This window comes from Dicentrarchus labrax, unplaced genomic scaffold (genome assembly GCF_905237075.1).
Source record: "Dicentrarchus labrax unplaced genomic scaffold, dlabrax2021, whole genome shotgun sequence".
Classification (NCBI taxonomy): Eukaryota; Metazoa; Chordata; class Actinopteri; family Moronidae; genus Dicentrarchus; species Dicentrarchus labrax.
In genome coordinates, this window is record NW_026136704.1 from 28,808,467 (window position 1) to 28,835,780 (window position 27,314).

Consider the following 27,314-nt stretch of genomic DNA (forward strand, 5'->3'; position numbering starts at 1 on the left):
TAACTGACGCGATCAGAAAAAAAAAAATGAAAAAATAATATTAATTGTTCTCTATTGGTAAAAATTAGAGACTATTACTCCTCATTTTTTAGTTTAAGTAATAAAGTTTCAACAAAAACGTGGATAAAGGCAAAAATGAGGCGTATTAGCTTCCATCTTGTGGTTACGTTAAAAAAACTGTAGCTTTTAAATTCGTCAAGACTTCCGCTAGATACTTTCAAAATAAAGTAACCTAACTGACGCGATCAGAAAAAAAATAAAAAAAATTAATTGTTCTCTATTGGTAAAAATTAGATATTATTACTCCACTTTTTTTTTTAATCTAAGTAATAAATATGCTTATACCCATGAATAAAACCAAGTAAAAGAATAAATAACGATTAATTTTAGTGTTTCCGTCTCGTCATCAGTAAGGGCCCCAAAAAAAAAAAAAAAAAAAAGAAAACAGATGACCTCACTCCCCCTGCGACCACCGCGGCAGCAGCGTGATGGAGGCGTGCGGCTCCTCCAGTGTTTCTCTTCGAGAGTTTGGTTGTGAGCAGAGTTTACTCTCTCGTCCGGACGGTTCAGCCTCCTTCACTCAAGGTAACGACTCTAAGTTGCTCTTTTAGGGTGAAACTCAAATTCCCCGCTGTCTGGATTAATCGAGCTGTTTTCTGTTATTTGTTGTTGTTGTTGTTGTTGTTGTTGTTGTTGTTGTTGTTGTTGTTGTTGTTGTGTGAAGGAGACACGAGTGTGTTGGCTGCAGTGTACGGACCAGCCGAGGTCAAAGTCAGCAAGGAAATCTATGACCGGGCGACTCTGGAGGTGTTGATTCAGCCCAAAGTTGGCCTGCCAGGTGAGTCAATAACTTCTCTCTGTGCAGCTTTATTTGATTTGTGTGTCCCAATGCGGCAATTTAAATCTTTATTTTTTTAATTTTCTACCCCTTTGCAGCTTTGTTAAAGACGTGCTGTTGAGTAGAGCTGGGAGATGCATCAGATAGACTTGTGTTACTTAATGAAACATGTTCAGTTTGAATATTTAACACAGTGTGGGACATTTATTGTTCTGCAGCTCACAAATAAACGTTTCTAGAAGCTTATTTTGGGGGAAATTAGGAGGTTTAAGGTTGAATTCACAGCCCTGACCACTTGTTTTACCACAACACACCACCAGGTGGGACGAGTGAGGCACGTTGGTTTCATGTCTGAATTGAGTGTGTATGCCAACATGTATTTATTTTCTAGGTGTAAGGGAGCGTTCACAAGAGCAGTGTGTGCGAGAGACCTGCGAGGCATCTCTGCTCCTGACACTTCATCCTCGCTCCTCACTCACTCTCATTCTTCAGGTGATACACGATGCTGGTTCGGTATCCTTCAGTGCTTCCAACTGTGCTGCGTTTTGCTGTAAAGTTCATTTTAACTTGGTAGATTGTGTCCCGATGGGGTTTCTTGGTGAGTGTGCTTCCTTACCTGTTCCTCAGCTCTTGTCCTGCTGTTTGAATGCGGCCTGTATGGCTCTTATGGACGCGGGTCTGCCTATGAGTTGCCTGTTCTGTGGAGTGACCTGTGCCATCGACACAGATGGTCAAATCATCACAGACCCCACTGCAGCTCAGGAGAAGGTAAATCTGAGGCTCATGTGTTGTGTCGTGTTGCCCAAAGCACCACAGGGGGACAAAATAAATCACACATAGAAGAAGGATCAGCTGAGAGGAGCTGATTTTCTTATGTAAGCGCTGACAGGAGTGACTGGCATTTGCATATTATTGTATTGATACCTTCAGTTTTATTGTTCAAGAATAAAAAAGGACATTTAAAAGCATTGGATTTGTAGAAAAACGGCCTTAAAACAGATTTAATATACTCTAGCAGTCTGATTTATTCTAGTGAATTTCCTATGTGTTTGCTCTTCGACAGGTTGATCTACTCCAAGTCCATTTCATTGTGAAATGGGTTTTTACGACTGTTCCTTGTTTCATGCACTTCATGCATTTAATAGAACATCCTTCTAACTTTCAGCTGGAAAACTGTGGATTTCACTTTGTTTAAACCTGGTAAACTTTTTTTTGGAGATGTCAAAAGACACTCTAGGTCTAACTGATGAGGAAGGGAAAAGCGAAGTTGGACACAACAACAAGTTGTCACCATTGACAACGGAAATTGCACTTTAATATATTATAACAGAATAACTTGTGGATCAACACAAACATCGCAGACGGATGATATGTAACTGAACTTGTCACTTAGTATTTGCATGTTCTTTCAGTACAGTCAGCGCTGCCGTTATCCTCGCTGAATTTGTTAATTTTTGTTCTTGTCCGTTTTCACTCTCACCAGGAAAGTCGAGCTTTGATGACCTTTGCCGTTGACAGTAAAGATCGCAAAGTATTGATGTCATTAACCAAAGGATCGTTTTCAGTTCACGAGGTCAGTAAATAAAAGATCGAATGATTTTATTTTCCAGGGAACGCTGCAACATTGTCAAATTTATTCTGTGTAATTTCCACCTTTTAGAGTAGAGCTATGTCAGCGATCTGCTTCAGGTCAACGATAAGATGGTTTTTTTTTCGGTTTTATCTCCATATTACAGACATTTCCTATTTCTAGGATGATGTTTGATTCTTGTTTTTGTTCTTGTACAGCTGCAGCAGTGTATAGCAGTCAGTCAGAAAGCCTCAGAGAAGATCTTTCAGTTCTACAGAGATTCTGTCCGGCGGCGATACTCCAAAACCCTCTGATGAAGAAGAAAGCGCTCTTCTTTTTTTTTTTTTTTTTTTTTTTTTACCTAAAAAAACAACGTATACAAGTACTGATTTTGTAAGAAATTAATTTGCTTCAATTCAGTTGTGGTGAGCTGTGCTGTGGGTGAACTGTCAGTGAGGGTGCAGAATAAGAAGAGGGAAGATGAATGTCAAACAAGTGCATTTAATGGGATTCATTGTTTCTTCTCTCAGTTTAATATTTACATGTAATACAAGGGTGTGAACTGGGAAATAACTGAATATCTCTTGTACTAATAAACCTCATTTGCCACAACCTTTTGACCTTTTACTGACTCACGTGAGTTGTCCACTTCACTGCGTCCAGGTTTTATCTTTTATACAAGTGAGACAAATCTGACCAAAGCCCATCTCATGACAGCATCAGTCAAGGCAGTCCACATGAATAAGAATCACTAATTGTGGTAACTCAGCTGTAACAACGAAGGGTCGGTTTTTCATCGACAGTGGAGATGGGATGGTTCAGGATTGTCAGAACTGTACAACACTGTGTGCGCAGCGGTATCACAGTGATAGCTGACGAGGGTTAGACACCGAGATATCACAGGTGTGTCCACAAATACCACATACAGTGACCATAATCTATTATCAGCTTGATACAACACTGGGTTTGCAGAAAACAAAAAGTATTTGAGTTATTTGTAGTTCAGCTGTTGACTCTATAAAAACTATACATCTAAATAGAAAATATCAACTTTCACCCTACAGTCATTTTTTAAAATATTTAATTGGAGTTCCCTTGTTCACAGTTTTATTAATGGCACGTTTAAGCTCAAACCAATATGGCCAGAGTTGTTTTTCTTTCATCAAAGCCAGTTTATGCAATAATTCAGGATCAAATAAAGGAAGTGATTGAAGCTTGGAGCAGGTTTGTACATGACAAACTACAAAACTCGCCATGCAGGTTTCCGTTGAGACCAAAATAGAGATTTTACTGACTCATGCATCACGTGGCTGAGCACTAGATGTTTTCCTTAGACTATTTTTTACCCGTTTGCTCATCTGAACAAAGGGCGTGTTTACATATGTTTAGGTAGACGACTTCCAACAGTTTGTCACACTGTGCAAGAAGCAAGCTCCTGCAGGATTTCAGTCCTCGTTCTGGAGGAGAAAATAGCAGAATCTATATTTGGGGAGCGTGGAGTGGCAGCCTGGTTGCTTCTATTAATGGAATAGCTCATAAAAGGATCATCCTTAAGAGTTTCTTCTGTATTTTTGGCACTTTTCCTTGCACCCCCTCTGTCTGTGTCATCATTTCCTATCACTGTTAATAGAAGCAGCTCCTTTTATTTCTATATCTAGAGCCAGTGTTTCACATCACGACCTTGCGTTTCATTCGAAAACTCCCGAACTCCTAATCTTTTATATTTATTTCCTTATATAATGGCACTAATGTATTTTTATTCACCTTTTTTTTTGTGTGTGTATTTCAACATAAAGATACTTATTCAACTTGGCATAAACGAAGCAGAAACAGTCTTTTCTGCAGGTAAACAATGAGTGAAGCTGAAATCAAGTTGGGTTGATTAATGTACATGTGCAGTGTTTCCCTGTGAGGAGGAGTAGCAAGGAATTCTGGGTTATGGCTTCTGGCCCCTCATATATGTTTTTTTTTTAAATAAAGCTCTGGGGCTCTGAAACCATCACCAGCTTTCACCCCACGAGCCACAGTGCTGGCTCAGGCCCTCCGACAAAGCGAGGTCCATCAGGATTTCGCCGCTGCGACGTCCTTGCTGTGACCTTCTCATAAATCTGCCGACTCGTTGTTTTCCGCCCTCCGAGGCAGACGAGGCCACATATCTTCTGTTTCTGCTTCTCATTATTCATCCGTTGTTCTTGTGACAGTGATATCTGCAGTGTTGAGTTAACATCTGCATTTTGTTTGTCACAGTTTTTTCTTCTTTTTTACTACATGAAATGGTTAATGTGATGACGACTACAGCACAGATTTAAAAGATGGCGGGTAACTTAAGTCCTCGGGTGACAGAATAAATCACATTTACAGACTTAATCTTCTATATGGAGTGATACTTTCGTTTTCAATTATTTTTTTTGTTCACATGCGAGGAATGTCCTCCGAGCTGAATCATGTCCTAATCCAATTAGAAGTGATTGTGATCTATACACCAGCTCTCCTTTTGTGTTTTCACTCTCTCTTCTCTGCTGTACTTGGTGTGTAGATAAAACGTGACTGCAGACAGGGTTGACAGACAAAGACTGTGATCATTTTTACATTTACAGGTGATATGTTGGCATGTGTTGGGATTAATGAACTGTGTCTGTGTTCTTTGTTTTTTTGTGTGTGTGTGTGGGTGTGTGTGTGTGTGTGTGTATCCTTTGCGAAAGAGTTGCTTTTATGGTGGTTTTCCGGACAGGTAGGAAATCAACGCGGCGATGGCACAGATGTACGTTATGATTCCAAACACAATGGAGAGCACTGAGAGCCACAGAGCCTGGCGAGACGCTGCGTTGGCCCCCTGGAAATCCCCCTGAGCCGATGCCTTGTTGGTCTGAGAAACGGAGGAGAGAGGAGAGTGAGATAAGGATTAGAGAGGGGAAAAAAGAGGAGAGAAGGGCATTCGTCATAATTTGTCAATGTCCTCCTTGGCCTCCACTTTCCACTTGCACTCATTCCAATCACACACTAAGCTCATATTATGTTCCATCTCTGAATCACACCCGCCGTTTGTGCCTCATTCATCACTTTCTCCTTCTTCCTTCCTCTCTCCCTCTAGTCCTTGTCTTTGACTCTGACCCCTGTTTTAGGTAGCACTCAACAATATTGGAAATCTATCACCTTGGGGCTTCTTGTTATGACTCTAATTAAACCTTAATGAAGGCCATTGATCTGATCAAAAGGCCTTTGCAGCTTGCTGCCAGTTAGCTTTGCAAAAGCGTTAATGGGATTTTTTTCCCCCTGCACCGCTGGAAGGATGCCTATATAAACTAGGGCCCTCTGGCGACTAGAGATAGAGGTGTTAGGGGATTTTCAACACTGCCAGTGGTAATAGTGACTGATGAGATAGTTCGTGCTGTGTTGGTCGTCCTTTTTCCATTTTGACCTGCTCCATATTTCCTCCAACTTTGTCTTAAAAGAGAATGACCGTATCATCTATCAAATGAACTGTTACATCTTCATAGGAACACTTTTAATGTGCTGTAGTTACAGTATCTTATCACAGCTTTCTTTTTGTGAGTATCTGTTGTCGTCAAGCCCACAGCTTTTGTAGAGGAGAGAGAGAGACAGATGTTTATATTGGTGGCATGCTGACACAGTGTTTGAACGCAGCAGCATGTTTGCTGGTATATTGATTTTTGTGTGTGTTGGCTTGTTAGATTCCTTGCCACAGTAGCATATGATGGAAAATATATCAGCTGGCACTGGAAATTGGGCCATTATATACATGATAGTATAGATATTAGGGTTGTGTATTGGGAAGATCTGGCGATATGATATGTATCACAATACAAGGGTTATGATTGAATATATTGCGATATATTGTGATGCTGTATGCGAGGCAATTCCTAATTCTAGGAAAACTGCCAGAGTAAAAAGAACACACCATCATATGCGCTGTTATTCATAGGTTGGGGCTTTAACCACAAAAATCAATATAATATCGCAGAGCAAAGTATCGTGATGCTCAGGTGTATCGATAATTTCTTACACTCTTAATAGATATGGTTTCAGGACAGACACTGTGCTTTTTTATTGGTATAATTGTTTGTTATTAACAGTATCTTTCCCAGTATTCTGTAGTTTACATCAGTCGGCAGGTGTATAGATCAGTGGGATCAAGCAATTATTTTGGGGTGTCACTAAATCTGCTGCACAAACTTGTTCCTGATTTGTATTTACTTTGAAATACTGATTAAAGTTTACAGCCTGTCAACCTCAATAACCCCAAAGCCTGTGATGGGAGGGCTGTAAACATCCAGTTGTCTTTAAGGAGTCATGACACTGATATAAGTAAGTTTAATAGATTGAAGATGACACATAATAAATCATTTGGTCATTGATTTGTGTTTTTTTTTTTGGACATCTCAATCAAACGTCTGTACACATGATGGCACAAGAGACTGTTACAAGAGATTTTGTGATTCTAAAATGATCTGAATGTATAAAACCACACTGCACATCATTTTACATTCCTCCTTTGTATTGTTGAGCTCTGCTGTTTCAGAGCCCTTGTGGTGTAATCCTGCAAATCTAGGTGTAATCCCTCCCTGTCTAAACTCTAAGACACTGGACCTGTTGTTACTCTCCACACAGTGCAGAGGGTAAGAAATCACCCATTGGCTGTGCCATGTTGTATCTTGTCAGCTCAGGACTGAGTGTGTGTGTGTGTGTGTGTGTGTGTGTGTGTGTGTGTGTGTTGTACCTTCTGTGAAAGGTAGAAGGCAGCGATGCCCAGGGGCCAGAAGCAGCAGAGCATGGAGAAAAAGGCCAGACCCAGGTAGTCCTGAGGGATCATCAGAGGGAAGTTGCTCTCGCTGTCTGTATCACTGAAGTCATCAATTGATGAGTCCTGGGATTCAAACAGAGTGCACTTAGGTTGAGTTCAGGATAAAAGGTACAAATAAAGCATCCAATGGCATCTCTTCTTGCAGATAGTTTTGGTTTTGTTTGCCCAGGTTTTGAGATATTTGCCTCTACATCAATGCAATGGAGATGAAGTGAACTGAATTTCACAGCAATGTCACTCCAAAAATATATTATATTACTTTAACTTTAACTTTGTGGTGAACAGCAGTGGTATATAGCACTGCTGTATGTTTGTCCACTTGGTTTTGTCAGTTTTATTGAGGCAGTGGCAAACATCTTAACTAAAACCTAAGTAAAAACCACAACTATGTGCATACTTTAAGTGAAGTGACCCTTTAGACAATATTGAGTATTATTCATTTGAAAAGTTGCATTAAACATGCATGTTTTAACATAATTTGCTGTTTTATGGAACCCTTAAAATAGCTCTTTTGTTATGTTGTATTCATGTCCTCCACAACAACTGTAAAACTTTGCTGGTGCCTGTAAGATAATGTGACTGAATGGGGTTAGTCTGGATGTGCACTAGCTTTGCTGACCGCAGGCGATTCATGACTCATGCATCTTTTTGAAAACAGCTGCATATTCAATCTGACTTCCTCTCTCACTCTGACCCTGCCATATTTCTTGTTTTATTTTGTGCGTGAAATAATTGTGCATTTTTCCAAAGATGCTCCTGTAACGCTTTGTATACCAGCCCCCCTTTAAAAAAAAAAAAACGCTTTTCTTCCCTCTGCTTTTAAACATTAAAGAGGATCAAACAAGGACAAATCAGAGTGCATTATTACACACAGTACTTTAAAGATTAGTTCACAAGGTTATTTCAGTTTGTCTGATGTCATTTACTCCACATGGTGGTTCTGTTGGTCTGATGTTAGGATTGGTTTGTCCTGTGTGGTATTACTCTCAGAAGTGACCGCCCTGGGTTTTTTTTGTTGACATGACGCAGTTATGATGAAGACCATAAGGACAAATATCTCAAAATGAACCAGGAAAGCCAGATAGACACCACGCTCACGTCTAAAGTAACTCAGGACGGGACACTCCTAAGGTCATCTCTCCTGCTCTGGTATCATATTGATCAGCTCCACAGTGAAAATTCGAGCATTAGGCGATGAAGGAGGTTTGTGGGCCAGTTTGAGTCCATTAGCTAAGCGTCTGACGTAAAACAAAGGAGGAGATGTTGTGTTGTGCCTCTTTGAGGTCACTACAAGGTTTTATTCCCACAGGCCTGCGCCTTTGCATCGCTGCACTACTGCCAGCATTCAGAATGAGCTTTTAAAAAAAAAGTTATTTCGTGTGCTGTCCTTTTGTCCTTGTGGAGCAAACTACCTAAACTTTGCGGCAGCCAACTACTCTGGATTTTAATGGTGTGTGGTACTACTGCATGTTTGTCCTCTTGCTGGTGTTCTTCATTAAAGTAATAATTGTAAAACGGCCTTCAGCCTTTTTAGTTCACAGTGGGTAATTAGCCCTTTTGATTTAACCTTGCTGAGAGACTTTTCATAATAATTTAAACACCCGGCAGCATATACATTCTCATGCTGACTCCCAAAACATCACATGACCACTGTAAGAGTCTTAAAGCTAATTTACATTTCAGTCCAGGGTGGGCTTTGCTCAGTGATCTATGAAATAGAACTGGCATCCTCCATTGCAACTGTAGTGTCATTACCTGCACCGCAGCAGGAGAGGAGCTTTATGTAATCTGGCTTTTTGACAGTAAGCATTCAATTGCTGCCTACCCTGAAATGCATTGCTCATATGTCTATTTTAAGTACCTCTTTGGCTCCCAGAATCTGTACTGAGAGTATGCGTCTCTCTCTGAGCAACAAAGGGGATGTGGTAGAAATTAGATGATCAGGTATTATGATTATTTATGTGTAGAGATGAAACAATTCAATCTAATCTGCAGCTATTTTGATCATCGATTCGTCGTTTCAAGGTAAACGGTCAGGTAAATTAAATATAATTTGGGTTTGGACTGTTAGTTGGACAAAAAGGGACATTTGAAGATCCCTTAAAGTCCCTTTAGACTGTGGGACATTATACATTAGACTTTTATTGCTATTTTCTGACATTTAATAGACAAGACAATTCATTTTCAGCCCTATTTATGTGTTACTGGTATTTCCCTTGAGCATCTGCTGAGAGGGAATAAGTTACACTGCTTGTCTGTAACTGTCATTATTTAGTTTTAAATGAATGATTGATTGAACAAACTCCCTCAACATCACTTCAGTGGCATGTCTTACGTCAGAGTCGGGAAGCAGGTCGTCCTCATCATCCATGCTGTAGGACACACTGTTATAGTCCTGTGTCTCGGCCAGCAGCTTCCTCTCCAGTGTGGACCCAGGCCGAATGTCCATAAAGGTGGTCTCCAGGTAGTCTTTGCTGAGCAGGGGGTCTGCGTGGCCCCAGATGGGGGCTGGTGGGTAAAAGGACTCCAGTGTGCGAGGTAAGGAGCAAGGGTCCAGTAGCTGCTGCTGCTGAAGTTCAGGAGGATGTCCACAATAGCTCCTCCACGCTAAAGGAGGGTAGGCCCTGTCCTCCTCGCACTTAACCAAGATGCCCTTGAACAGCCCGCCAGGGGCCTGTCCAGTCCCGTGCCCTGGTCCCTGCACTGATGCCCGGCTGTTATTGGGGCTTTCCCCCAGAAGAGGGTGCTCCAGATCATCTAGATTATCCATGCCTCTCTTTTAATACCAGCCACACAAGAGGCCACAGCATCAACAACCAAATGTAATCTACAAATCGCTCTCCCTGAAGAGTGTCCGATGGGTTTATGCAAAGGCAGCTGCTTTGCTGGCTTTAGTGTTTCGGTGATAATCCATCTTTAATCCTATTCTTTAATTTTTCTCTTATTACAGGCCTTGGTCCAGAGGCCAACAACACACGGCAGGTTTATGAAGTAACCTTAATGTGCCAGTGGTAGCTTTCTCCTGTGTGCTATGTGATGTGGTGAAGTTGCGCGGAGGGATTCAAGATCCTCTTCTCCTCACATGTCATAAGCTATTTGTTTCAGGGCTTGATGGCTCAGAGTTTGCCCCATGTCTTCCATTTCACATGATTGAGTGTGTCAGTGTTCATGAATATGCTAATGTTGGCTACTTCTCCCTCATACAATATGGAAATGTCAATTCTGATGATGGAAGACCTTGATTAGCCCCAGACACTCTAATGAAAATACTGGGCAAAGTGATTTCAGTGTGATTTGCCCTCAGGATCTCTTGCAATAAATATGAAGTCTTAATCTGAGCAGGGTGTTGTTTTTAACGCGAAAGCATTGGACGTCAATCTTTCCCTGGATGGAAATGACAATGACTTGAGTAAGTGGAGAAATGATTGTAAGGAGAACAACAAAAATGACTTTCAAGCTGTCATGACATGCAGCTGCAGGTTTGTTCCTCTGCAGGAGTCCGAAAAAAAAAGAGCACTGATACTGCTTTTAAAAAAAAAAACAGGCCAAAGGCAGCGGGCCTTCAAATGACTAGACTGACGCACAGTGGGTTGTTTTGAAGCTTATATGCACAACCTCCAGCAGCAGTCAAACTAGTGGCGCAATGAACGGATTGGGGCCATATTTGAGGGCAGTTAATCTGTAAAAGCAATGAGGCTCCAGAAATAGAATCCTACGGTGCACATCCGCAGGTCAGCAGGCCTGCCAACACGCCTGTTCCTCTGTTGTTGCCGCAGGAAGTGATAATGAAGAAATCAAAGTCCTCTGGTGTTGATTTATGGCCGCGGGTCTGCTGCTTGTCACGTCAACGCTCCTTTGGGACATGTATTTTTAATGTACCCCGTCCACCTTAAGAGGCTTTCATTCAGGATAGACGAAGAGTTGGGCAGCTCTCTATCCAGTTCTCCGATGAGGATGTACCGGTCTGTTAAGAGAAGGACAAGGTCACACAAAATATTTTGACTTTACAGCTTCCAAGGCTTCACTTTGGACCAGAGTCATTTTTCTTCACACACACATACACACACTACTGGGGTTATACTGCTAAACCGAACCCCGACCCCAAATTCACACCACACACAAGACGTCAGTGTAGCGTAAGCGCTACTGAAGTGTCTGTCCATTCAGTCCACACCAACACTGACCTTCGTCACAGCGTCATTGTCCTCAGGACCAGCTGTCTGCAGATATAGTTAATAAATTCATATACAGTAGCAGATTAGTGTGATTTGAAAGGCTGCCTATGGAGATTATGCTTCTGTTAACGCACCTGAGAAGAAAACAAAACAACTGACTTGCTGGGGGTTGCATGTTGATGCACGTCTCTCAGAAGTGTTTCTCCAGAAATTAACATTAACCTAATGAGAACCAGCTTTTTTACCCCAGAGGGAAGGCGGGTCCCCACAACATTATTAATACAAGTAAACAGACAACCAGCCTCATTGTACTGTCCTCCAGTATGTGAAATGTTAACTCTGCTGCCACTGGAGTTCACTTGCTCGCTGCACATTAAAAACAGAATGGGGCTCTAATGATAAATCCTTTTTTTAATGGGAATACTATTCGTATCTACCCATGATGCATCAAAGTCTCCTTGTGCTTTTTCTGTTGAGAAATTTGACCAAATTGACAAAACCTTGTACATTTCTTATTTTATTTTAGTCACACAATGTAATTTCAGTCACTTTTTTATTATAACCCTGAATACAAGGTACAAAATAATAATGTACAGTGTAGTAGTTGGTGTTAATGTACCTGAGGTGTGTTTCAGAGGTCCCTGGGTGTTTGAGAAAACTACTAACTCAGCTCCGTATCTCTGATGGATACACATGCTTGTAGCTCAATACAGGGACACTGGAAACGGAGACACATTGTAATTCTGAACATTCTTGCATAGTTACTGTGGTGCTGAAAATGGCCTGAGCATTAATGATACCTCAAATGTAAACCTCCAGTGAACTGCAGAGGTAGCCAGGGTACAATTTACAGCTTTTTAAATTGACAGATGCCTTCTGTATAATGGAAAATGGACCCTGAACATGTCATTTTATTTTTTTCCTACATTCTAGTTGCTTAGGAACCATGTCAGTAAGAGCCAAATATGCATTTCTTACGTTTAAAGTGGAAAATGGCTTGATGTCAATGGTCTGCAGTTGCTGATTAGTGTAAGTGCAATAGTGAGTCCACACTAGGCAGGCTACGTTTGAAAATGCACCTTTTCCTCTCCGTTTCGGTCCATCATCGAACACTAAGCTGGCCTTTCTTACTTGAAAAGCTTCCCTTCCCTGTGATTTTAGTGTATAAATCTGAAAACGTTAACATTTAGATTTAGCGCAGACACTAAAACGCAAACAAACAATCAAGATGGAGCCTTGTCAAGCTCTGACGTAAGCAGAACCAGACACGTTCAGGGGCTGCTGTGGCAGTAAACCTTGTGCGTCACCTCTAACTTTCTCTGTGATCACTCATTTTCAGTGTCAATATAACCAATCACATAACACAGCTGTTGTCGTTAAGCTGTGTTTATGTGTTATTTTGTGACCACTTCGCAATCCTAACATATTGATTTGATCAGTGCAGCAGCAAATACTATTTACCTGGTTAACATGTCGTATTTATGAATCAAAATCTTAAGTTATTTTCATGTTTTAGTTTATTTTAAGACAGTTGTCAGTATGAAAAAGAAGAAATTTAACCATTTTTCTCTGCACTGTAGTGTTAATGGAGATCTTTTTAAAAATTACCTGCATACATTAGTGTGGATACATGTCATTTTTGCATGTAAATGATGTTTTTAAATGTAGCCAGCTAGTGTTAACATACACTGTATGTGTTAACAATGTTGATCTATCCATGGTGTACCCTGCCTCTCACCTAATGCATACTGGGATAGGCTCCAGCCGCCAACGGCCCTGCACAGGATAAGCCGCTTAGAAAATGGATGGATGCTTGGATATACGCCCCTGATTGCCCCATAACATGGAAGTGATAAGTGACTTAAAACATCACATAGTGGTGTTAACTAAAATATCTAAAATTAGCACAAAACTGAGTGTTGGAGAAATGCTACCGTGAGCCGACATGTGAGAAGAGATGAAAAAGGTTTCTGTATTGTGTGTTAAGGGTCTTTTCATCCCCAGTAGAAAGAAAGTGTCATTTCAACAAACTACATAATATCTCATCAGTAAGTATTCATTCTGCATGGCAGAGTGCTTCACAGGCTTGAGATCAATTCAGTGAGTCGTTGTTGCACCCTTCACTGCACAGCACAGAAAAAAAACCCTGGAATAATTGGGTGTCTATGGGCTGGCGTGGTGCTGAGGGCTGCATTCTGCTCTGTGCGCTGATACTGCTTCGCCATGCAAACCCCCTCCACTCTTCCTCCTCTTCACAAACCCCTTTATGGAGGGTTAGTGTCTCTCATACTGAACAAGCTGAGTGATCGTTCAACACGCTGACGTCAGTAACGGCTCCGAGCAAACTGCCTCCCCCTCGTCACACGCACCCACACGTATCTGGACATATGGTGCATACTGCACACATGCACTTGCGCTCACTCACACACTAATATTTGTAGCACTTCCTCTCTCTTCGGCCCCCTCCCGATCGGTGCAGCTTCATTCCAGGAGAGATGCACTCAGCTTTATTACACCCCCCCCCCCCCCCTGCACCTCTGCCCATCCACCATAAAAAGACTTCTGTCAGCTGTATTATAAGCCTGCCTCCTTTTCTGATTCTGCAACGCTCATAAAACATCCAGTCAGGTAGAGGGAAGATTGCAAGGACGCTGCTGCAAATCACCACCAACACTTTTACAAGAGATCCTCTTCTCGCTATCTCTCTCCTTTTTAGTCTGGTGCTTTGCCATACACATACACAGCCACACATTTCCTTGGCTCCCGTCATTACTTCTAGCCCTCTTCTTTTGCTTTTGATCTGACTCCCTCCCTTTTTCATAATCCAGCCAATACTTTCAGCAAAGTCACTGTACAAAACTTAAAACTTGTCTGTCTTGGTACAATTTCTCCTTGCTGCAGAAAAGAAATCTTGTTCTTAAGTCATGGAAATGTGCAACCAAAGTGAAATATTGCTTTAAACCCCTGTTGCAAAAGCAGAGAACTGTTGCTGCTGACTCTTACATAGATTTTCAGCAACTCTGCAGTCTTTTTGAAACACACTGACTCTCTGTCTCTCAGCACACACTCGGCAGGGCTGGAAGTAATTGCTGTAATATTTCAGCTGATACAGATTGAGGAGATGCAGATACAGTGAACACGCTTGTAGAAAAGAAATGGCATAGTGGCTATAGGAAATTGGAGCTGTAAACGCCTGCAGGCTCTAATAAAAAGACATCGTGAAGATCAGAGATGTCAGGCTGATAAGACCAGAGCAGGCTTCGAGAAATGCCAAACAAAAATCTGAAAGCCCAAGTGGCAGTTAAATGGCCCTATTGATTTCATTTCCAAACCCTTTTCTCACACTCTCTCTCTCTCTCTCTCTCTCTCTCTCTCTCTCTCTCTCTCTCTCTCTCTCCTTGTCGGTGTGGAGTGACTGACAAGAGCAGAGAGGAAACTGAACAGAAAAGATAGCAAAACACAGGCGGCAACGTAGAGCGGGTTGTACAGCTCGTGAAGCCCAAAGTAACATCATGTTCCTATGGAAACAAATTCACCATGGAGTGGAGTGCTCACTGCAGGATAAATGAAGCAGAGGCTAATTTGCGATTTCAGTACAGTTCCTCTGCTCGGCTTGATAATAACTGGATGGGATAATTCCAGCGTTGCCGTGCCTTCCAGTAAGGATGTGTTACTGTCACATTAGACGGCAAAGGATGGATAATTTCCACAGAATTACTCTATAATAACAAATGAGCGCAGCCACGCCGGGCGCTGGGTTTACTTGAACCCCCCTGTGCAGAATATGTGTATGACAGTGTGAGCTCATTAATCAGTCCACAGTATGCCCTATTCTAACCCCAGACACACACACACACACACACACACACACACACACACACACAGTAATTTCATTTCCTTTACATAACTGCACATACACTCGCAATGCGTGTAGTCCTTTGCAACCTTACATCAGCTTGCCCTTTCACACACATAAAACAGTAAAAGAAAAAAGCCTTATGAAGCTCTCAATGCTCTGCCTCCTACATGCTCACATATATAACTACACACACACACATACACACACACACACACACTATTCGCACAGCTGGTGCTTGTGTGCAATGAGGCTTGAGGAATGGGAATGTGCAATATGTTGCAAATGGCTCCAGCATCTCTGCAGAGTGTGTTGTATGTTGTACTCAGTGTTCTGTAATGGGCATCTGTGAACACACATGGGACACACTGTACAGGGACTGGCTATATCCCACAATGTTACGTTGTTTGTGTATTCATTTGTGTGTGGGTGTGTTTGTTTGTATGAGTGTTTGTGCATGTGCTTCAGTGTCTTCCACAGCTGCTGCCACTCGATGTACATGGATGTTACTGTGTAAAAACACAAAACTGACCATGTAAGATAAGGTTACTTAAAAGCTTGTTGAATTCACTCGTACATTCCCAATAACAAATAACACACTCTATACCAAGCTGTACAGAAGTTCCCAGTAATGGAAATGGGAAATTAAATGTATACAATAAACATCATTAAAAAAAAAAAAGCCTAATTAAAATGACCAGCCTATTATCAGTTTAATTGTAGTAATTTGTCAAACACTGACATGATTAGCAAAACCGTCACAATGCTTAACAGTGGCTTAACAGGCTGCAGATGCCACCTGTGTTTACATTAGCCGTCACTGCAATCAGTGTAATGATGCTCGGTGCTCAAACACAGTCAAAGTTGATGGACGTTTCCCCAATGTTGAATTTTTAATGTTAAGATGTAAAACATAGAAGACGCACTACAGGAACTGCTTGAGGTCGTCAGCAGTCACACGACAAAACAACCAGACTGCATTATTATTGTAGCCGGTGACTTTACTCAAACAGATCTCAGCACTGTTTTACCTAAATTCCACTAGCACGTCCACATCCCCACCTGGAGAACAAATACCCCGGACCATGGTAGCATTAACATTCCTGTCAGCTACAAAGCCCCCCCCCCCACACACACACACACTTTGGACAATCAGCCCACATTTCCCTGCTTTTCCTGCCAACTAGCGCCCAGCTGATTAAAGGGTCAAAACCATCAGGAAAAAAAACAATTAATGTAGACAGACGAAGCTACAGCAGCTCTACAGGACCGTTTTGAGTGCACAGATTGGCACATGTTTAAAGAGGCTGCCACCCAGGAGAACCACATCAATCTGGAGGAAAATACACCACCAGTGAGATCATACGCCAGCGAATGTGTCGATGATGTGATCACAAAGACAATAAAATCATTCCCTGACCAGAAAGTCTGGATGAATGGAGAGGTGAGGGCCCTATCTAAAGCCTAAGATGATTTCTTGTCACCAGTATTTAGTCTGAACAACTACCCCCACTGTGGGACTCACCTCCTATTCTGCTTTAAGAAACTGGTTCTGCACATAAAGAATAAAATCCCTGCCAACCTGGACCCTCACCAGTTTGCACAACAGATCGCCAGAAGATACCATCCACGCAGTTTTCACACACTTTGAAAATAAAAACACCAACATGAGAATGCTGTTTCCCCCCATGATGAGTACTCTGGGTTTGGGTACCAACTGGAAATTGGACTTCCTCACAAATGGACACAAACGATCACACCACCTCCCCTCTAGTGCTCAACGCCCCTCAGGCCTGTGCGCTCAGCCTCCTCCTGTTCATGCATGTACACCCATCCCCCCGACATGGAGACAACTCTGTTGTGTTGTTCGCGGTGGAGACCACCATCATTGTCACTTCGTATCGGGAGGAAATTAACAATCTTGCAGAGGTGCACAGAGAACCTTTAGGGAAATGGAGGCAAAGGCACACAGCCCTGTTTACATCAGTGGAGCTGAGGTGGAGCAAATGAACAGGGAATCAGCATTACAGAGACACACATATCCACCGTATTCCTTAAGGAAACTTAAGACGACAAAATTCCTGTGCCAAGTTCTTGTTAACAGGCCAGGACAGGAGAGCTTTGTAGTGGGTGATTAAAACCATCCAGAACATGATTGGCACCCACCTACCGAGCATCAGTGATATCGGTGAGGTGAGGTGCCTGCGCAGAGCCCAAAGGATACAAACAGACAGCACCCACCCCAGCCACAGCTTGTTCACCCTGGCGACGTCTGGCAATCGATACAGAAGTATCCACTGTCATACTACCAGACTTCAGAACAGCTTCTTTCCTCAGGCTGTGACACTCCTCAACTCATCCTCTGCTCTCCACCATAAATAAAAGGCATGAAAGTTCACATGGACATTCAACAAAATGTACATACTTTTAAATTGACCTTGATATCTTAAAAATGTATGTGCCTGTGTTTATCTTTGTGTGTGTGTGTGGATGTGAGAGAGAGTGTGTGGTAATGTTAATTTTAATGTGGTGACAGAAATCTGTTCACACACATTGTCATCTTCAATCTAGGGAAATAAAACTATTCCACACAAGGTAAACCATTAAAGTTTTAGGATTAGTTAAGCTTACAATTATACTTAAGTTAAATTAAATGAATTAAGGATTTATTTAGTTATGTAGCAGCTACGGTTAAGGTCATGGTGAGCCTTTAGGAAACAAACACGAATCAATTCAACGTCCTCAAAAGAAACCAAAACAAGTGTGTGTTAGTTTACACGTGGAACAATGAGCCTGAATGAGGTAATTAGCCTCTCACAGATCTTTACATGAGCGATGATGTATTACATGGTCTCATCATCATCATCATCACAGAGGGAGGGCGTATTTGTTGGCCTCTAATTGACAATGACCTACACACACACACACACACACACACACACACACACACACACACACACTCAGAGCACAGTCAGGTTAAGAGCAGAGAAAATACCTGCTCTTAATCAGGAACGCTGTCAAGCAAAACACCCCGTGTGTCCTTTGAGAGCACTTAGACTAGCCTTTTCTTCACACTTTACCCTGTTTTAGTTTCCAGGCTATGTGATCTCCCAAATTAGATTCTGGCAACAGGATAAAAGATTTCACATTTTCTGCCTGAACAAAAGATATAAATGTGTTAGGGGACACGGGTGTGTCAGGTTGTCTGAGGTCTTCAGGAATGCTGCACGAGTGTGCTTCGGTTTTATATTACTGCACACCAGGCTCGTCGTACGGCAGTAAATACACGAACAATAGAGCAGAGCTGTGTGTGTTTGTAAAGGAGGGTGGCTCTGCTGCTGCTGCTGCTGTTGGGGTTCTACTACAAAACAACATATCCTCTATTGTACATCTTCATAAATATGCACAGAGAAAACTAATTTTCAGTTTGATTAACAATGAAAACTGGAGAGCTCTAATAATATTACTGTAATATGAAATTTGTCTCACTCACAACAGAAACAGATATAGATTACTAACATCAGAAACATTATCATAAATAATAAATCACCTTTCTCAAATATTAGCAATGAATCAATAATTGAAAGATTTCATGTCCAAACATAGATTGACTTAACATGCAACACCTACTGTGACAAATTACTGCGGACAGGAAAAGTCAAAACATGCTTCTAGTTGAAGAGTGTGAAAAAACGTACACATTAAGCGTTTTATGGCTTCATATTTCAGTATGAAAGAGGAACCTCTATTCCAAGAATCTTTTGTCAACAGCTCACGGTTCATAAGTTATTATCCAAAAAGGTTTAGCCTAACTGCTTCCTTATTATTACTTAAAAGGACCTGTGTGCAGGATTTAGTGCCATCTAGTGGTGGAGTTGCAGATTGCAACAAAGTGAGTACTGCTCACCTTCCAAGCATGTAGGAGAAACTACAGTGACAGCGCAACTCGCCAGTGTTCGGTTTGTCCGTTCAGGGCTAGCAGAGCTATAATATAAAGAAAATACCGACAGACTCCGTAGAAGAGGACCCGCTCCCTCTGTAGATAAAAACTCATAGTAAGCTAATAAAAACACAGATTCTTGGTAAATTTTCATTAATGAAAACCTGCCTATTGTTTTATTCCATTTCTGCCACTAGATCCTCCAAAAATGTTACAACACTGGATATTTAAGCCTGTATAATATTTGCCATATTGATGATTTAATGCATTTTCCATTATTCAAAAATAATATTCATTAAATTAATATTGATTTTCACAGATATATATATATATATATATATATATAAAAGAAAATAAGCAACAATCTCCTAAATCCAGCAGGTTTGAAGTGGAAACATGTAGCTCTGGGAGTAGTAAGAGTGTGAATTATTTATACATTAAGAGCTGTCGACATATTTCAGAGTGTTTCAGGAAACCTGTGTGCCAAATTTCACTTCTTTAACATTTATAATATTTAACAATAGTAGTAATAGAGTAGTGCGGTATGCCGTAAAAAGACAGCAAAGGAGCAAATATTAGTGTGCTTGCAAGTTATTATTACTGATATAAACATTTTACAGTGAAAAACAATGCAAGTTCTAATTAGTTACTTGATTATTAAGCATTTTTTAATATATTGTTTTAATATAGAAGTCAACCTGAGGGTGTTTCACAAAGGGAAAAACACGGGGAAGGGGTGATAACAGAGAAAAGGGAACATGTTATTTGTTATAGAAATACAGTATTAACTAATGAAACACATCAGCCTACATGAAAACCACAATTCAGACATTTCTTTTGTTCTTACTGCTCAAGGTTTCGTATCTGCTCCTTTAAATATTGTCTCACCTTTACGCTGGAAACTCGGATCCGTCCTGTCCTGTCCTCAGGACCAGTCCTCCGAGGAGAAACGGGAGAATCCAGCGTCCCAGTTTTAACCATCCAACAACACTGAATTCCGTTACACACCGATCCACTGGTTTGCTCTCAGCGTGGGCATGTGCATAAAGTGTGTGTGTGTGTGTATATATATATATATATATATATGTGTGTGTGTGTGTCCTATCCTACACGTGTTTGTGTGAGAGAGGGGATGTGTTACAGAGCATGAGTCAAACTTGACGGCATCCCTCCGTCGAGCTGTGCTGATGCGGCTGTGGATGCGCTCAGATGCGCCTAACACACCTGTGCAGCCTGGCAGCAGTAATGTGCATGCTTTGTCAAAGACACCCCTTCCCCCTGCACAGCCTCCCTCGCATCCTGCTCGGCTCGCTCTCTCTCCTCCTCACAGACAGGAGAAGGTCTTTCATTAATCCTCGCTGCGGTTGCAGCACATCTTTACACGATGTCAACTTTCTTCTCCCACTCTCAGCTTTTCTCTGACTTTCCAAATACAGCTCTCCCCCTCTCCTCTCTCTCCTCCTCCGCCTCCTCTGTCTCTCTCCCTCTTCCTTTTGCCTTTCCTCAGCTCTGCTACCATATTATGGCTGACACGCTGGGTCCTAAAGCCTGTTGTTGCAGTGCCTGAGCATCTGTGTGTTATATTTCAATTACTCTAAGGTCCTCTTGAGGATAGAATGAATAACACACATAAGCAAAGTGAGGACATTTTGCCTTTTCTTACTTCTCTAAGAAGATTAGAAGGGTCAGGGCTTGAGTTTGGGTTTGGAAGTAGGATTGGGGTTAGTAGTGGGGGGGGGGTTAAGGTTAGCCTTAGCGACACAAATGTGTGTGTTTATTGAGATGCCAGTGGACTGAATCTTAGGATTCTGGACCAGCTGCAAATGTAATATCCGCAGTGTGCAGTAAGGTGCAAGTAGGAGATGGAAATCTCATTGATGCTGCTCCACAAGGCCAACAGAAAAATGGACAGAGGCAGCAATCAAAACAGAGAGGTGGGGGTAGCAAAAACTGAGGGAGGTGGAGAAAAAGGGGGGTTGGTGTTATGCAGTCGCTTTGTGTGTGTGTGTGTGTGTGTGTGTGTGTGTGTGTGTGTGTGTGTGGATGTTTTCTATACCCGAGTCGAGGCAGTGAGATGCCCCCCAGCAAGGATGACTCCACTTTGTGTCAGCCCTTTCATGTCCGCTTCACCCTATGACCCACTTTAGCCACCCGGGCCAGCCCACATTAAGATCTCCAGTCAGAAATAGACTCAAGATGCATAAACAATCATCCCTGCTTCAGGCTCATGCTCATTTTGCCTCTTTCAGAGGAAGCCGCACGGGATAAAGCTCAGGCATTGCTGGACACCAGCAATCAATGAAATCCACAGGGCTTACGCTGAGTATTTAATGAGGTGCACTGCTCTTAGCTAGAATCCCCCTGCCCCAGAAACGGTTTAACCTTTTGGCTGTTTTTGTTTTGTTTTTGTTTTTCTTGTTGCTTGGTTCTTTCCACTCGGTCAGCACAGCCGCAAAGCTGCCCATCTGATGCTCCATTTGTCTTTGGCTGCCAGAGTGACAGGCAGCCTCTCAGTCAATCATGAAGCAAGGATCAATACACTCTCCTTTAGTCTGAGCACATCCTCCCCCATCACTCTATTTTCCGTGTCTTTATTTTCTTCCTCCTTTCCTGTGCGTGAGACCAATTCATGGCTTTGTTCATGTCAGGCCGATATTGATCACACAGCACAACAGCAATGTTTTCTACCTCCGATATGATAGAGGTTTCACCATGAATACACAAAACAGCCTGTAAAACCTGCTGCACAATTTCCCTTACACGATGGCTCCAGTGTTTCAGCTTCCAAACGTGATCTTTTGAAATACTTTGACATGCAAGCGGCAAGATTTGTAAAATAGAAAGTGTGTCAGCCAATGATAGTACATAGGATAAACACAGGGCCACAAATGTATATCTGTGCATTGAAGTGCGGCTACTGTAAGAATTCTGGGGCACCTGAATTAATGAATTTTTAATTAACATTTTACCAAGAAATCCAAGGGGAAAAACATCTGGTGGAGACCCCTGATCTACAGTATTTAGCTGTTGTAAAGGCCATAATGATCCACCACTTTTTAAAGAAGGAAAGGTCTTTGATTGTGCGTACCTCGTTTGACAAATATTACAGGGATTCTTGTCTCCCTCAGGTGTCGGCCACTTTGCACCCTGTCAGGTGGATTGGAGGTGTCTCTAAATGAGCATCTCCTTTCCTGCCTATCCTTTCCAAAAAAAAAGCAGATTTGAGAATAATTAACCAACCAGGGATTGAGATGACTTCAGTGAAAAGGCAACAGCCTCCTTGCAAAGAGCTGACAGACGGTCACACACACACACACACAGCAGTGTTTTTTTTTAGCCAAAACCAGCGTTATCAGACTTTAAATTAACTTCAATTACAACATTCTTGATGAGATGAAAAAGCTGCAGGCAAATGAGAGAAATGCTTGATATTTTAAGTAAGCTTGTGTTTTTTTTTCCTTTAGGATGCAACATCGCTACATGAATGGCCACCTCAGCAAACCTTGCAGGGAGGATGTAGGAGATAGAGAAGCAGGGGGGTGGTGTAGTGTTAGCAGAATGCCTGGGGTGGTAAGTTGCTCAATAGGGAAAACACAGCTAATCCAATATTCACTCAGGAGAGGAGTTCTAAAACATAATTATTGCTAGAAAGTGTTGAATCTGTGTGGCTGGCTTAGATTGAATTCATGCAATTCAGATATCAAAAACATATGCTGCTGCTGTTGTCCAGGATGTTCTTCTCTTAAGCCTGCAGTTTTTTTTGTTGTTGTTGTTTTGAAACAGCCCTGGGGGACATATCGATATTTTAGCAAAATGTAATCTATTATCCTTGTTACAGACAAGGACTAACAAGATATCCTGTTTGTGTGCCAAGCACTTTGGGGCAAAATGCAAATGCAGCAGCTCAATCTCCTGTCTGGGCTGCACACAGCTGATGAGGGCTGATCTGTGTGTATGTGCGTCGCAGTATGGCTGGGGGTTTACGCGCCACCAGAGGAAATGCAGCATTTGTACACCCTGGAAGACAATGCATGGAGAAAGTCAGGGCTCTTGACTCTTTCATTTTCTCCATGAATGTTCCCTCTCTACTCTCTGCCTCTGGAGTCCTGAATTATTTATCTTACATAAGAAAAGAAATGCTCAGCGTGAGATACAGGAACACACCCACACACATTCACATGTCAGGCATCACCCCCCCACCACCACCACCCACACACACACATGCAGGAATGTTTACATAAATAGCCTACACTCAAACAGAAACACACACACACACACACACACACACACACACACACACACACACACACACACACACACACACACAGATGTTGATGCATGGTTTAGTGATCATGGATGAAAGTGTCATCATTTACATGCTTGGAGATTGCTTTGGTTTTCTATATTTGGAGTGCTGGTCTTTCTGAATTAACAGGGGAGAGAGACCTAAGGGAAGACAGAGAGAGAGAGAGGTTTTCTCAGGAGGAGGAGAGATTAATGTACCAGTAAATTGATTACATGGCGAGCCGTGAGGGGGACAAAAAGTGATGCACTGTTGAGGAGGACAGTTTGGGGACCAACAAGTCATAACAGCAGCTTGTTGCGAAGTAAATACTTCCAGCGGGATCACAGTGTCATCACCATGACACCTATGAGACAGCTGTGATTAAAGCGTCGCATTCATCAATCAAGTGTCCATCAAATGATGTTTTCTGCATTACATGGGATGAAGAGGAGAGGCTGGCTTTAAAGTTGTTAGACTTTACACGTATATTACAATCATAGCAACGGGATTGATAGTAATGCAGCTGCAATGTGATTGAAGCATAAGATTGTTACAATACTAGAGTAACTGAAAGGCTTTCAGGTGAACCCATTAATGACCAAGTATAACAGATAATTGCAAACCACTCCACTGCTACCAGAGGAGGACCGAATGTGTCCCCTGTTTTCAGTGTTAATGCTAAGCTAAGCCAACTATCTGCTGACTCAAGCTTCATTTCTACCGCACAGATATGACAGTGGTATCTATGGTGGCACTGAAACATGAAAATAGAAAAAACACAATCAAAGTAAGAAGACATCCTAATCAATTTGACAGCACATGCACAGCATTTAGAAAACATACTGCAAGTACAGAACGACCAAATGTGGAAAACGTGCTGGTGGTAGCACAGACGACGCTGGAAACTGTTTCCAAAAGACACTTGATGTTGCTATAGTGATCATTTGTGCATTTGTGTGCAACGTAAACATGTAACATCTCAATGTAAAGTGGGACAAAAGCAATGAGTTACATAACACAACAAGCAGTTTGGTATGTGCGTTGGGTAAAAAGGTGATAGCGTAACACAAAACAGTGTAGGCATATTTTGGTGAAACTATGACTGGAACATACACTACAGAGAATAATGACAAACATTTTGCTGTGGAAACTTGGAATCAATTGTGACTGACATAATTCAAGCTGGCTGCAGCAAGGACAAAACTACAAACTTTTTACAGCCACATTTCAAGCCTACAAGGGATGAGACTTTGATACTTAAAAGATAGACAGCGTGAGAGATATGAAGGGTGTTCAGGAAAGTGACCACCCAGAGAGTAACAGTCCTGTCCACTTTATTGATGGGACACTGCCCCCGGCTCGGCTAACTTTGATTGCTTCGGCAACTCGAGCCTGTTGAAATAGGACTGAACTTCCAGAGGATTATTCATCTGTGCTCCATCTCTTTGGCATAGTCACAGTCAGTTTCATTCCTCTCCAACATCCATTATCATGAGGGATGTGCAAGCAGACAACACATCAACCTGGAGAAGAACCTTGACCAGATGAGGGGTTGAAAGATTAAAAAAAACAGCTTAACGTGCTAATTTAACAAAACTTTAATAAACAAACGTAATGTAATCGACCACTAGGCTGAGAACAAACCTTGATTTATTACATTGCGAATCAAACAAGTAACTGACGTTTGGATGGTACCAACGTAAGTACAAAGACTCACTGTGGAGCGACCTGCTCAATGTGACAGACCAAAGTGTCACCATTATATTTATTATTATATATTTATATATGTTATTTAGTGGCTGCTGGGTCAGTCGGCGTAACTCACATGTTTCTGCCAGTTTGCAATCAGTCCAAAAATGCTTTAATATAGTTGGCAAAGTTCATAAAACTAATACCCAAAAGCAAAAGGAGAAGCGTTTCACAGAATGTCTAATACTTGAAGTTGTAGTCAGCTCACTTCAGAACAAGAAACAGTGTTTTTTTAGCCGTACTGGCTCTGAGGGATGGCCTTGTTGGTCTGTTAGTTGGTCCACCACTTTGGTCTGGACTTTAATATCCCACAAACGATCGGATTGATTGCAATGAAAGTTTATACAGAAATGTAAATTCCCCAGATGATGAATCTTACTAACTCCCTTGACTTTTCCTCCACCATGATTTACTAAAATGTCTTCACATCTTTTGGATGGATTGCCATGAAATCTGATACAAACATTCACACCCCTGTGGGTAAATTACAGTTACTTTGATTACCCTCTTTCCTTTACTTCGAGTGCCATTATGAGGCCAAAATGTCTGAAAACAGATTTCTTTATTATCTTTTCTCTCAAGGAACCTGTTGAAATTGTTCTCAGAAGCAGGTATGTTGCAAAAATATTGAACACATACTTCATTTGAGGTCTCATCCATATTTTAAAAGTCTGATCAGCCATGAACAGAGCTGCCTGATGAAGAGTGCTTCACAGCGACAAAGCAGACTGCACTTTTTAACTGAGGTCACCACACAAAATTACAATATTACACAACTCTCCTCTGCACTCGGCAGTCTATTGTCCCCTCTCTCTTTCTCCCTCATTTTGTCTGGTGCCCTCTAATATGTTTTTCGCAGATGCAGCAAATGTGCCCACATCTTCCTCCTTTTATTCATTAACCTCACAGTGAACTGAAACAGCACCTCGTTATGAACATTCGAAAGGGACAGTGGAACAACCACTAATCAGATCAGACAGCAAGAAAATACCAGGGCGTACACACATGCTAGGGCGTTTTTAGGACACACACACACACACACGCACACACACAAGCCTGTACTAGTTTTGAGAGTTTCTGTTGGATTTTCATGTAATGAAATCGTGGTAAATAATTAAATAAAGGCTTGAGTGGCCATTTAAAGGGATGAGATGTGCAAAGTGAGAGGGGCGCCTTGATGAAGAGCTCCAGTTGAGTCATTCGTGTACTACTGTAGTGAGAGATAGAGAGAAAGGGAGACAGACAGAAAGAGAGAGGGACAGAGGGAGAAAGAGAGAGGACGAGAGAGGGAAGAGAGAAAAAGAAAGGAGACAGAGGGATGACATCCAAAAAGAGAGGACGAGAGATGTCGGATGGGATGGGGGTCTCATGCTTTTTGGCAATTAAAGTGATTAATACCCTCCCGCCAAGGAGGTAGTAGGAGTGTGTGTGTGTGTGTGTGTGTGTGTGGGGGGGGGGTGCTTGGTTAATGGAACCAGATTAAGAATAATTGCTGCTCGGCAGTCTGTCTGTAAAGGACTCACAGAGGCTGAGAACACCCAGAAGAGAGAGGAAAGGAGAGGAGAGGAGAGGAGAGGAGAGGAGAGGAGAGGAGAGGAGAGGAGAGGAGAGGAGAGGAGAGGAGAGGAGAGGAGAGGAGAGGAGACAGATGCAGAGGTTGCTTGCACAGAGCAGTGATACCCAGGGAGGATATTGAAGCAGGGAGTGAGGTAAGCAGGGAGGGGGGTGAGGGAGGGAAAGAAAGAAAAGAGGGAGAGAGTGGATGGATGGAGGAGAGAAGAATGGAGAATAACATTGAATGACAGAGCATTTTCCACTAGGAGCAAACAAAGGCTTTTCTGAAAGCTTTCAAATCATCTTTTTTTTGCCCCACAAATCCATTTTGATATTTGTCCTTGATGGTCATATTAATAAAGACCTGATCCAGAATCTGACTATAGACCTTTGTTAAAGGAACAGGCCAACATTTTGGGCAATATGCTCGTTTGCAGTCTTACCAATATAGATGTTAAGATTGATGCATTTTACCTGTGTTGCCAGCTTCCCGACATGTTTAGCTCAGCAAAACAAACATGGGGA

The 27,314-nt window shown here is 41.9% G+C and overlaps 2 protein-coding genes across 4 annotated transcripts; one reads left to right on the forward strand and one right to left on the reverse strand.

The window, feature by feature from the left end:
- The first annotated feature begins 428 nt into the window (after window positions 1-428).
- exosc5 (exosome component 5) lies at window positions 429-3,020 on the forward strand. Of its 2 annotated transcripts, none has more exons than XM_051397563.1 (6): window positions 429-585; window positions 725-838; window positions 1,230-1,351; window positions 1,466-1,606; window positions 2,322-2,411; window positions 2,627-3,020. In XM_051397563.1, the coding sequence occupies exons 1-6, from the start codon at window positions 489-491 to the stop codon at window positions 2,720-2,722; spliced, it is 660 nt and encodes a 219-aa protein (XP_051253523.1). In that variant the 5' UTR covers window positions 429-488; the 3' UTR covers window positions 2,723-3,020. The 2 variants fall into 2 exon arrangements, with proteins under 2 accessions (XP_051253523.1, XP_051253524.1); XM_051397564.1 differs by lacking the exon at window positions 2,627-3,020 and adding an exon at window positions 2,499-2,620.
- Window positions 2,740-20,673, reverse strand: tmem91 (transmembrane protein 91). 2 transcript variants are annotated; one of them, XM_051397561.1, is made up of 4 exons: window positions 20,090-20,673; window positions 9,566-11,194; window positions 7,147-7,293; window positions 2,740-5,274 (listed from the first exon to the last, which is right to left on the reverse strand). In XM_051397561.1, the coding sequence occupies exons 2-4, from the start codon at window positions 9,998-10,000 to the stop codon at window positions 5,119-5,121; spliced, it is 738 nt and encodes a 245-aa protein (XP_051253521.1). In that variant the 5' UTR covers window positions 10,001-11,194; window positions 20,090-20,673; the 3' UTR covers window positions 2,740-5,118. The 2 variants fall into 2 exon arrangements, with proteins under 2 accessions (XP_051253521.1, XP_051253522.1); XM_051397562.1 differs by lacking the exon at window positions 20,090-20,673 and adding an exon at window positions 11,415-11,520.
- Window positions 20,674-27,314: the final 6,641 nt, after the last annotated feature.